The sequence below is a fragment of the Copadichromis virginalis genome, linkage group LG10 (assembly GCF_057382275.1).
Source record: "Copadichromis virginalis isolate Kocher_CV1m ecotype Utaka linkage group LG10, C_Virginalis_male_GT1.1, whole genome shotgun sequence".
NCBI lineage: Eukaryota > Metazoa > Chordata > Actinopteri > Cichliformes > Cichlidae > Copadichromis > Copadichromis virginalis.
This window is the reverse complement of record NC_140627.1, coordinates 25240891-25253604: the sequence shown is the minus strand read 5'-3', so window position 1 is coordinate 25253604 and position 12714 is coordinate 25240891. Positions and strand designations below refer to the sequence as shown.

The 12714-nt window shown below is 41.0% G+C and overlaps 1 protein-coding gene across 2 annotated transcripts in view; it reads right to left on the bottom strand.

Annotated features, from left to right (window-relative positions):
- jade2 (jade family PHD finger 2) overlaps nucleotides 1-12714 on the bottom strand; it is a 221807-nt gene that overhangs the window by 99899 nt on the left and 109194 nt on the right. For both annotated transcript variants that reach the window (XM_085470801.1, XM_085470802.1), the window contains exon 5: nucleotides 2695-2849. In XM_085470801.1, coding sequence (XP_085326927.1) covers nucleotides 2695-2849 — 155 coding nt within the window. The remainder of the gene's footprint in view (nucleotides 1-2694; nucleotides 2850-12714) is intronic.

Here is a 12714-nt window from a genome sequence, read left to right as displayed (position 1 = left end):
AGCTCCGGCTTGGACAGTCTCGGTCGTTGTGTCCTTGGGCAAAACACTTCACCTACCGCCTACTGGTGTTGGCCAGAAGGGCCGATGGCGCAATATGATGCGCCTGATTCAGGGTCACCTCATCCAGCAGTGATTATAAGTTTAAGAAAAAAAGTAAAGTTTTAAGCCTAATTTGAAATTAGAGATCGTGTTTGTGTTCTGAACCCAAACTGGTGCTGGAAACTGAAGGGTGTGCTACATGAAGCACTTTGAATCACCTTGTTTTTGAATTGTGCTATACAAATAAACTTGCCTTGCCTTGCCATGAATGATTGAATGATTAAGAAAGTGCTCTACTGGTATAATCTGGTACCAAGAGGTACCATGTGACGGAGTCTGATTATACAAGTCTTTGTATGTAGAGGGAAGGATTTTATATTCAATTCTTGATTTAACATGGAGCCAAAGAAGAGAAGCTAATATTGTAGAATCAGCTACCAGCTGAAAGCAAACAGTGTTAGGGCTTAACATTTACCAAGTTTCTTTGCTTTGTTACTCTTCTTTAGTAGTTTTTAGTAGTTTGTGTGCTTAGTGGGAAGTTATGCAGTGGTACATTGTGCAACCTGAGCCTGCAGGAGTTCAATTTGGGCCTTGAATAATTCAGTAACAGTGTGCGGTGTCTGAATTGGCCGTACCCGTCCAGGTCTTTAAATGTATATTTGAGACTTTTTGCCAATTTTGACAACCCTAAAGCTGAATAATGCAACACCATCGAACAAAAGTCCTGAAATAATCAGCGATTGCAGCATGTCCAGGATCAACATTTGGTCTCCAAGAGCATATTGTGAACACAAACAAAAATACACAGATAAATCTAAATAGGATGTGCAGCACTGAGACAGAAAACGCTGAATAATCCCATCATGATTCGGCAGCCTCACCCAGCAGAACCAATCAGCCGTCTGTTTGTTTTGTTTAGCGTTGAAGGTTATGAGAAGCTTCTGCCAGTACGCGTGTGTATGCGCATGCACGTCCGAGTTTGATTTAAAGTGAATGTGCAGCAGAAATAAAGCCTGAAACCCCAGCGGGGATTTATAGACACAATTATTATGCTTTATCTGAAAAGAGCCAATCAGATATTGAGTAAAGTGGCGGAGATGAGAGAGATGCTCGGGGTCAGCAGTTGTCACCATGGCAAAATGGGGGATGTAGAAAAGCAGAGAGGAGAGTGTCAGGAAAAAAGAAAGCGAAAGGGAAGGAATAATGAGAATGGAGAAAAAAGAAAGAAAAGAGGCCACACAGCAACACTACAACATATTCACAGCATCTGCAAGTTTCAGAAAACCTCATTTTAAGGCTTTTTCTGTATTTTTTTTTAATAGAGTGATTTTTCAATTTAAAAAAGAAATGAAAGGAAAGGCTGGTGTTTGCTGGAACCTATAAGATAAAGGTTCTGAGACTATAAATGGGTGGTAATGGAAAAGAAAAAACACAGACCTACCTGTGAAATGAAAAGAAAATGCTAAGGCACCTCTTTAGCTGATTAATTCTTTACTTAAAAACACCAGCTGCCAGTCTCATTCCTCAGGAGAGCTTTCCAAATGAACTGAATGTAGTAATAATGTCACGGTCCTGGGTCGGGTCGACCCAGCATTTTGAGTTTCTTATGTTTTGGTTTATTTTTGCACTATGGATTGGTTATTCTCTGGTGATACTGTTTTGATTACAATTATATTCTGATTCTTTAGTTATCTGATGATGATGTTGATGACGATGATGATTATGTCTGGTTTAGGTTTTGTTATCTTGCCCTTATGTTTGGTTTAGGTTGCCTGTGCTTGGTCTTCTCTGCCCGTATGTCCCTCTGTTTGTCCATGACGTCATTATGCCTGTTTACGAGTCTGTCTCTGTCTGGCGTGTGCTTCCTGTCTTATTTTGTAGGTCTGTGTCCTTTGTCAGTGCGTTCAGCTTTGTGCTCTCCCTGTCTCGTCAGTGTAATCAACGTCAGCCGTGTCTCCCAGCTGTTTCCTCTTTGCTCCGTTCACCTCTTGTATTTAGTGTCTGTGTCTTCCCCTACTCGGTGTCGCATCGTTAACGTCTGTTCACCCTCACTTGCTGCGTGTTTAGGATTTCCAGTCCTCCTGCATCTCTGTTTAGAGTTTTGTTTGTTTTTGTGAGTTTTATTTTATCTTGATGTTCTGCTCCAGCAATAAAGCTGCATTTTCTGTCTAAACCTCGTGTCCTGAGAATCCTGCATTTTGGGTCCACCACTCCTGCCTGCCTGCCACACAGCCGACCATGACAAATAAATCAACAAAAATAATTAAGTAATAATATCTCTTTAAAACAAACTAAAGAGTCGCTCCCATGCTTTCCTGTCAAGCTTATAAAATCCTGGGCAGAATCTCTGATATTTAGCTTCAGCCCTACAGGGGGAATGAAATTCACACACTACCCAGCTAACAACTCCCATGAAGTGAAAACACATCATTTATGACACATCGGGGTGAGTCACTTCATAGAGGTCAACACTCAGACGAAAAACAAGTCAAAACACATCATTTCCAGCGCTTCATCCTTTACAACCGTGTTTACAGCCTTTGGAAAGTCTTCTGACGCTACGCAAGCGGAGTGGAACGGCCCTACATTTACACAGGTTAAGTGAGATTTTCCTCAGTGTTTTCAGGCTATTATTATCAATAATGCAGTGCTTACCCATCTGTCTGAACTCTTGGTTGACTATCTGTAGCCAGGCAACATCCAGGTCATCCAGGTCATAGCAGCTGTAGAGCTGGGTGGGAGGAGGCCGAGTATCACCTTCCCTCTCCTGCCCGTTGTTGGACAGACCACCTGTCGACTCCGGCAGCGACCTGCAACCAAAACGAAGATGCATGCAGAGAGTTTTATTTGTGCGGCCTGGAAGCAACAATAACTCTAGTATCCAAGAATATCCTCTGAAGCAAATGTCACATGTTGTGTCGATGTCACTGGTTGTCACACAGAATCGGATAACTGCCAAAATTCAAGTTTGGTTTGTTATCCATGCGCTATCCTCTACTCTCTTTTAGTGTTACACTGTATTCGGTGACTTTGAAGTCCTTGTGAAATTCACAGATCTGTGAATTTTTTTTAAAACTCCATGTGCTCTGTGAGGAAAGTGGCTCATTATACCAACATGAATTACGAGGAAGTCCTTACAGACAGGTCCTGACCTCATTGTCCACAAGTACTGAATCACAGTATGACGGATTAAAAAAAAACAAAGACCCAAAAGACCCAATGACAAATCAAGCAGTTGTGGCCAGCAGTGACACAACGCTCCTCCAGGCACTGTCTAGTCTCTGGAGCCTGGGGACCAAATGTCTGTCTGTCAACAACAGCAGGAAATGGGGTCAGGAACTCTGCTCAACCCACTGGGAACCAATAAAGACTAATAAACACACGCAGGCCCACATAAAGCATTGGGACGCTGCAAGAACTAACAAACACGTGAAAAGACACAAAAAAATCGCATACCCGCCATCACGAAGGCAGTGACCACACCCGAATAATAGGCGGAAAAAAACAAGACAGCATTTACAGTAGATCAAACACACGCACACCACGATTTCTCCAAAACATCTCTGTGTTTAGCATAGTAACAAACACACACCCTTTTATTCACTCGCTTGCCACTGAAGTCGAGACCTTTGCGTGAAAAGGTGAAGTGCGTCACGATCACAGCAACAAACAACAAACAACCTTTAGCTCTCGGTGTTGCTCCCGGCCTTCAACGGCTCATTATCGCACCGCTTACTTATTACCAGCCTCCTCCATTACTACTGTCACATCAAACAGCGCTGAGATCATCTTCCTCATCTTCGTCATCATCATTATCCTCCTCATTATCACCGCCACCACTGGTGCCGTCGTGATCACAAAACAGCTGCCACAATTTAAATCCGCTGTCTTCACCAGAATCACGTTTCACGGGAGTTGCCAGCTCAGTTAAACGTGAAAATAACACAAACCGACGATGTAAAAGCAAAAAAGCTTTTAAGATAAATGTTATGAACAGACCAGAATAAGTTTTTAATCTGGTGTATACAGTCATCTCATCCAATGAGCTTTCTGCAATAAAAGGCTCGACTCAACTGGTTGCTTTCTGGTTGTATTATTATACAGAAGCAAGGTTGCTGAGCAACTATGTCATTTTCCAGTTAAGTCGGCATCCTGCAGCAACTATGTCACTATTTGTGGAGGAATTTCTGGATTAGTGTTCAAAACTGTGATGTTCTGACTCTGAACATAAGCAGTTTATGTGCGTTTCTGTTACATTTCTATAGCTGTGTATGTAGAAAGTAACAGATTAGCAATTTCTGACACTTAATCTGAGTTATCACTGTCTTATTGCCGTTTTATCACAGTCTTGATCATCTTTTATCACCAAAGCTCCTTAGAAGACTCCAACTGACTGCAGGATGGGGAGCGCCGTCCTGGTCCCCATCTTCAAGGCAACTATTTCAAAAGCAACAAGACTGCAATAATTTTGTTTTTGTCCCTAGTCTCAATATATACTGTCTACACAACATTTACCCCAACTTTCTTGTAACACAGGTCTAATCTGTTTTTGAGTCATCCAAGTCAAAGTAGCCCAGAACACAGCACAGTCATTGTTAACTTGTGTGTAGGGATGGGTACCGGTGTCCGGTGGACATAAACGGTAGTAACCAGACCGAAAAGCAGCGCACATTTCGGTGCTTTATTTCGGTGCTTTTTTTTCCTGAGCTGTGATACACTTCTAGCCAATCATTTTACGTTTCCGAGGATAGTAGGCGGGGCCAGGTACGTACGTTCAGTTAGAGCAGAGCTACAGATTAAAAATGTCCAAGGCGAAGCGGTCAAAAGTCTGGCTGTACTTCACAGCAAAATATGCAAACTCAGCAGCCTGCAACAAGTGCTTTAAGCTGATACTGTGATACTGTCAAAGGAGGTAACACCAAGAATCCGATTAAACAGCTGGCGACGCATAGCGGTTTTTTTAAAAGCCGAGAAATGCGCCGTATTTGATAGCTTGCTGCGAGACCTCACACCGTGCACGTCGGGTGGGTTGCCAGTTATCGGACCCGGAGCAACATCCCCCAAAAACCCGAAGAATAGAGTCCTGGCCCCTAGCCCTGCCAGTGTAGCAGAAATGATGAGGATGATGATGCAGCAGCAGCCGTTCTTCTCTGCGTGAGTAGCTTAATGTTGTTCGTGTAATTTACGTTGAGTAGGCTAACCACGTTATTACATTAATGCATGTAAGGTGAACTAGCAAACATCATCATAGCTACATGCAGCTGTCTTCTTGTTTGATGGCAGATACTCCCTTCACCCTGGCCAAAAAGGCTAAAATGACCAAAGAAAAAGTGGGAAACAGTTAAACATGAGAGGTTTTTGGACAAAGTTTGTGTTTTTTCCATTGTTTAAGCACTGCTTCCAGCCAAGAGTGATGCCATATATGCCACATAGCTGCAGAAAAGGCACACATTGTTATCTTTTTACAAAAAAAACCAGCTGAACATGAGAGGTTTTTGGACAAAGTTTGTGTTCTCCATTCTTTAAGCACCGGTTCGAGCACCGGTTCGAGCACCGTTTAAGCACCGGCACCGTTTCAAAAGTACCGATTTGGCACCGGTATCAGATAAAACCTAAACGATACCCATCCCTACTTGTGTGTACTCTGATTATTATTATTAGTATTTCAAAACCAGAATTTTAGCAGTACAGAGAAGCAGCATTGAAACAGCTGCTGGTTAACATGTTGTCTTTAATTTCTGTTTGGCATGTTTAGATCAGAACAGCAGAACGAGATCCATCGTTATTTGGAATTTGACTTTATTAAAAAAGTCATTCTTTACTTTATTTATTATCTTTTCAGACCAGTTCTACTTTTTCTGCATAATCCATCATATAAAATTTAATCAAATAAAAAAGTCTCATTTTGAAACTTGTTTTATTAGTTTTAATCTTTTAACTTTATGCGTGTTGCTTCCCACGCAGAGTGAACAGCAGACACTAATGGTTTTGTCACTTTTTACAGAATCAAACTCAAAGTGATGTCAGTAATTACAAGCTTTAAACGCTACATGGTTGCACGCTGTCCCACACTCCATATTATCCATTGTTGATCTACACGGACGCCACACGCTCGTACGTCATTGTCGTCATTGTCATGAGACACTCTCACAAACAAAATCACGGTTTAGTAACGCAGTACCGCTGCATGCTTAGTGGAAAGTGACGGTAATCTAATTAATCCCCTTGCTTTACTCGTTACTTGAAAAAAGTAATGGAATTACATTCAGTGGAAAGGAGTTATATACTTTCCACTGAAAGTCAGTAACATTCTTGCAGCTGTGGTTCATGGATCTTCCTCCATCATCCAAGTATCAGGTAGAAAGCAAAGCTGAATTCGAATATATTTATATACGAAGACAAAACAGCAGGAAATCAGACCCTGTTTTGGCCTGCTTTCAGGCTGATATCTGACACTGGACAAACAGGCCTGGCCAGTTAAGTGGCAAAGGGGAGAAAAGAGATGCACAAACACACACAGAGGGAGAATAGGTTCCATAATGGGGACTCTGGGCTGGCTGTTTCCGTTATGTAACTTTAAAAGCAACAAGTGTCTTATTACAATGGAGGCTGGTGTTGTTTCATTATTAAAGGATAAGGCTGGTGTCATTCTATAGACACTTGGCTTTAACAGCAAATGCTGTAAGAAAAGGCCCAGAACCAAAATTGTGTTAGTTCACTACTCCTTACTCCTCCCCGTATCCCACTGGATCTTACTGAAAACATAAATCCTTTAAAATGATTCCTACATATAGCACATGGGTAATTTTTATTTTAAGCAGGAGAAAATCCTTCCTTTGATGGGAAGTATTTCTCTGCAGATAGCACAGGTGATTCTGGTTAATAGGATGAACAGTACTAAGAAAAATTTTTCAGTATAATCCAGCAAAAACTGAATACCCAGTCCATAATGTAATAACCCATCAACGGTGTAATATGCTGGGATGTTATCAGCCCAGTGCTATTGGATTTTATGATACTCTTCATGTTGTTTATTTTAATATGGACTTTATTACATTTTGTTTTATGACTGGAATGGTGTTTGTTTGGCTTCTAGTGAAACATGAAAATGATAAAAGAACAAAAACAGAGATGAAAATTCAAAGTTTTCACACCAGTTATATCCGTAAAATAGCTGAAAAGTTAGATGTCAATCGCCCGGCCGGTACCAACATCAATCTGTGAAAATAGATTGAGTTTTTCGCATTAATCAGTCCAGAAAGAGCTAGAACAAACATACAAGAGACATACTGATTCATCTTGTAAAGTAGTTAGGAACCATTTCCCAATTCATTTTACTCTCTTAGCGATATACTCTGGCTTAGATGTAAGTTAAATGAGATGGAAAGAAACAACACGAAGGGAAAAGATTACCTCACAATAACATCCAGTCATACCACGTGATGCTTATCAGGAGTAAATGTGTTCCTCCTTTGATAAGTATCGTGTATCCTACAATCACATGGACATCATTCATGCACACTCACTCAGTTACACAACGTAGGTAAACAAAAGTAGGTGCACAACTTCTCCCTTTGTCCAGGTTTTATCAAATCAGAGGAGGTGGAGATAAAATGCACAGTCATCCGTCAATACTGAAGACAATTATAGTTTCCAGGAAAGCTGTAAATAGATTTTCTGCCCTTTTATGGTTAAGTGCAAACTGGAGAAATTATTTTTTTAAATATTAGATTTATTTCAAAGTCACAAAGGCTGGCTCATCAAATTTCAACAACGGTACTACCTTTTTATAGCTTTGTTAACATGAAGTGAGGCGAGCATTTCTCATGTGTAAAAAGTGTGTCGCTATTCAGGTTGATTTCTGCACTAAAATACACCCACCATCCCCGTTTGCCTTAACAGCATAGATTCAACAAGGCTTTGGAGACTTTGGTCCGTGTTGACATGACAGCATCACAGTCTCTGCAGATTTTTGAGCTGCGCATCCATGAGGTGAATCTCCCATTCCACCACATTCAAAGGTGGATGATCTGATTTCCTCGTGTTGGTGTTGTTCCCTCGTCATCATAAATAATGTTGTTCCAGGTTCAACATTGCAAGTGACCAATCACCTTCTCCTGATGTCATCCGCGACCTCGAAAAAAACAAACGCCTTCAAAAAATCTACTTCACTTGCGAGAAGAGAAACCGCCTCTGTAAGGACAATATGTATAATGCTTACCGTTTATTAAAGAAAAGTATCCTGAAATTCAAAGACTTCAAGTTCCTGGATCGGCGGACAGAAGCGGTTTCTCTTCTCGCAAGTGAAGTAGATTTTTTTAAGGCGGTATTTTCAAAGACACAAAAGGGGGACGTCACAACAATGTGATTGGTCACTTGCAATGTTGAACCTGGAACAACATTTATTATGATGATGTGGGAACAACACCAACACGAGGATATCAGATCGTCCTCCAAAGGTACTCAACTGTATTGGGATCTGATGACTGTGCAGATCATTTGACTACAGCGAAGTCAATGTCATGGTTCAAGAAACCAGAATGCTTGAGACTACCTGAGCTTTGCGACATATCCTGTTGAAATCAGCCATAGTACACTGATCATAACGGGATGCTCAATACCAGGCTGTTGTGTCCTCAACCACTGATAAAAGGCAGGATGGAGCCATGCTTTTTCTACTGTTCAGATTTTGGTGAGCCCTGGGTGAATTGGAGCCTGAGTTTACTGTGTGGTCTCCTGCTGCTATAGTCTATCTCCTTCAAGGTTCATTGTGCTGTTCTTTATACAGCAGAGATGCTCTCCTTCATACCGTCATTGTAGTGAGTGGTTATTTGAGTTACTGTTGCTGTCCTATCACCTCTGCCCTTAACAGGACATTTTCACAGAGAAAACCGCTGCTCACTTGACATTTTCTCTTTTAATGACCATTCTCTGTAAACCCAAGAGATGGTTGTGTGGGAGAATCCCAGTAGATCAGCAATTTCTGAAATACTGAAACCAGACAATTTGGCACCAAACACCATGCAAGTCAGTTAAATCGCCCTTCTTCCTTATTCTTATGTTCGGATCGAACTTCAGCAGGTCACCTTGCCCACGTCTACATGCCTGAATGCATTGAGTTGCTGTCGTGTGACTGAATGATTTAATATTTGTGCTTAAAATCAGCTGCAGGTGCATCTAAAGTGATCGGAGAGTCTATTTTCCACTTTTGACGCTGTTTTTCTTTAGATGTATATTTTTGTGACAATATTGAGATCATGACAAAGTACTTTACATATTTATTTTCTTCCCCATTAGAAGGAATTAAAGAAGCATACACATCTGACCTGAGAACTATTAGGAAAATTTTAGAAAGATAAAAGAAGACAATCAGTAAATACATTTTAAGCCAAAGCCAATAAAATCTTTATTCTATAAGATGCAGTTGTTTTAATTTCTTAACCCTTTTTCTTCTGTTTTCTTTGGAAACACTTCTGTTTGCGTTTGAGAAGCTCTACTGAGAAAAGCAACGGAGGGAGAGAATTTAAACCTTTCCTCCTCGGAGTCATAACAACACAACACATGACTTGGCTTTGATCTTAATCGTGTGTGCAATGAAATATTCAGAAGGAACTCCACGCGTTGGGGGCTCTGAATCCTAAAACAATGCAAATCAAACACCCTCCACCTCCCCTTAAATCCCTCTCTTCAGCTTGAAGCCCCTGAGCGGGACTGCCGTTCCTCTGCTACACGGGATGTGCCTCTGGGGACCCGAGGAGTGGGAACTGTAAAAGTATATTTTGCGGCGTAACACCGCTGAATAGGATGTTATGCGAGCTTGGACAGCGAGGACGGGAGTTTTACATGATTGGTTGTGCAAAAGTGAAAAGAAAAAGTGAACTGGGTCAAATTACTGATGCGAACGATTCTTACGCTTTTGCCTCAGTGAAATATACCAAGATTTTGGCAGCCTTACTGGAAAAAATCATGTTATGTCTATGCTAGATCTCATTTCACTTTCTCATGCTAAATGTTTGGCAGGTCACTTGAATTGTGTCTAAAGGGAGAATAATGCGTCTTCCTGGTGGCCTTTTGATCTTTATCATACACATAGAAATAGCAGGAAGCTTAGGGGAATCCTCTTGTACCAAAGCCAGTATTTTATATTAAAAGCTTACCTGTAAAGAAAGGTGTTCCTAATCAGTAAGCGAGTGAAACTGTCATGCAACAGGTGCAGAAAGAGCTGTACAGTTTCACTGATACACTGGGTTGTAAAAAGTCAGCCGAGCCTTCTTCTATCTCCCAACTCCCATGTTTCTCACCGCTGTGTAAATCTCACTTTCCTCCTTTACACGAAATGCCAATAATAATCTCTTCTCAAGGAGGGATGAAGTGGATGGTGTTTACAGAAAATATTTCCAGTGTGAGTAAAGTGACAGTGGCTGGGCTTAATTCTCTGTCTGACTCTCTGCCCCACACAGGACATGTCTAGTTTAAACAGACCTCAACTCCTGATAGATCACTCAGGAAGAGCAGGAAGCCATTCTAAATGAGGATGGAAACATAGAAGACTAAACAGGGGAAAAGGGAAGGGGGGAGGGCATGGATCCGTATGCTAAAAATGAGCTGAAAGAAAGAAAGAAAGAAAGAAAGTCTGCTGTTATATAATAAGATTTAACTAAGCTTCACCTTAACGTTCTCCATCTGCCACTTTAGTTTTACACCACACTACCTGTCAGAGAGAAATTCATGTATTTTAGCAAACTCTGAAAAGAAAATTCTGCTAATTAGCTCCAGATGATTAAATTTACCAGCGACACCTGTCACTTCTGCTGGCAGGAGTGACCAAAACCTTCACCTCTTCAAAACAAGACACCCTGCTTAAAAATGAGAGCCATAATTAAAATTCCAGCCCTCATGGGTGCATTTTTTGCGACGAGAAGGAATTCAACGCTATTTGACACTATTTATGCTTACTGAGCTTCAAGGAAAATGAGCTCTGGCACTAAATCATACTGCAGAAAAACAATTAACTACACTGATGGCAAAATGAAATGGGTCCTAATCTGTGATGTGTCAGCAAGTCGATAAATCAAAGCCTATGCTGGCTTTGCAGGAACTTATTGGAACTTCGTGGGATCGTTTGAGGGCCAGGTAATTTGCAGAGAGTGAAATGATGGAGGCAAACAGTCACGAACTGGAAGGTGTGAGAGAAAATGGACATTCAACAGGCTGATTGTTATTAACTAGACATGTTTTACTATTTTCATCCCATGGAGTCAAACACTGATGTTGAAGAGACATCTTTATTTAGGAGGCACTGGTTTGGGAGCTGTGTATTTTGAACTGGTTTCACTGCTTTTTCACTTTTGCTTTAAACTTGCTGGTTAGGTTTAGGCACTCAAAATACTTGCTTATATAGGAAAAGACTGTGTGTGTTTTTTAAAAAAAAAAACATAACACCCTATACAATAACAATGCATCTTTAAAAAAAAAAGATGTTTACAGATAAACCAATAAGTTTCAAATCCATTCATCAAACCTTAGCAACCGAGTGAGACCTTCTAGACTGAGAGTTTTAGAAACGAAAGCCACACTCTGTTATTGTCGGAACAATTCATTAATCAACTTTGAGAGTGGGGGGCATGAAAAGAAAAGAGAGTGACAATATTATATTAATCAATACTCAAGAAAGTGATCAGGGCAGGGTAAAAGCATAATGGTGCTAATCAGGAGTGGCAAGAAAAAAGGGGAGAAATGTTCACTATAGCTGGAAAAAGAGGCAGTAATAAAATACAGGTCAAAGCAAAGGAAAATGAGAAGGAATCGACTGAGTTCAGTTCACTTAAAGTCAAGACTTAAAGTTCTAGTTTGAATGTGTTACATGAATGTTAGCATGTTACATGAAAGTATATCACAGCAGAGAATATCCAGACAGTATAGATACAGTATCGCATCACAGACGACGACGTTTTAAAGTTTGGGAACAAAAAATAAAAATCCCCAAACACCTGCAGCCATTCTGTATATGTACAAAAACTTGATAAGGGTCTGAATACAAGATTAAACCACTTATCCAGACATAGCATTCTTGTCAGATGCAAACAATCACTTCCCAGTGTGTACACACTGGGTCTGTGTGCGTTTGAAATAATCTCTCATTCTTGAAATACCTCACTGTCACAGTACGGCTGAGAAAACTGGCTATTCCCTTTTCTTCCCTGTAATCCCTCTCTTTCTTCCCTTATTTTCACACCAGACTCTGTGTGGCTGTGAGAGAGAGAGAGAGAGAGAGAGAGAGAGGGAGAGAGAGACAGAGTGGAAGAGAAACAGAGAGAGATGGTGTGTTGTGCCAGCACCCCCTTGTCCTTGGCCAACCCCTACAAATCCCCAACTCTAAAACACAGTCTCATATCTGCATGCAAACTGGAGCAGGACAATCAGGTCAGCATCCAACTTCCACAGGGTTACCGACTCAAGGATCCAGGGGCAAACCCCATCATGTGGTGCTGGAGGATGCGTGTGTGTGCGTGCAAGAAAGGGTTAACTCAGCGACAAAAATGCCTGTGCATCTTTGCAAAGTTTTCAACAGCGCTGTTGCAATATTTATATCTGTGGTAGCGTCTGCAATAATCGACTTTCTGACCACTCGGGGGCAGCAGAAATAAGTGTCATGCAGTCCGTTAATACACAAAC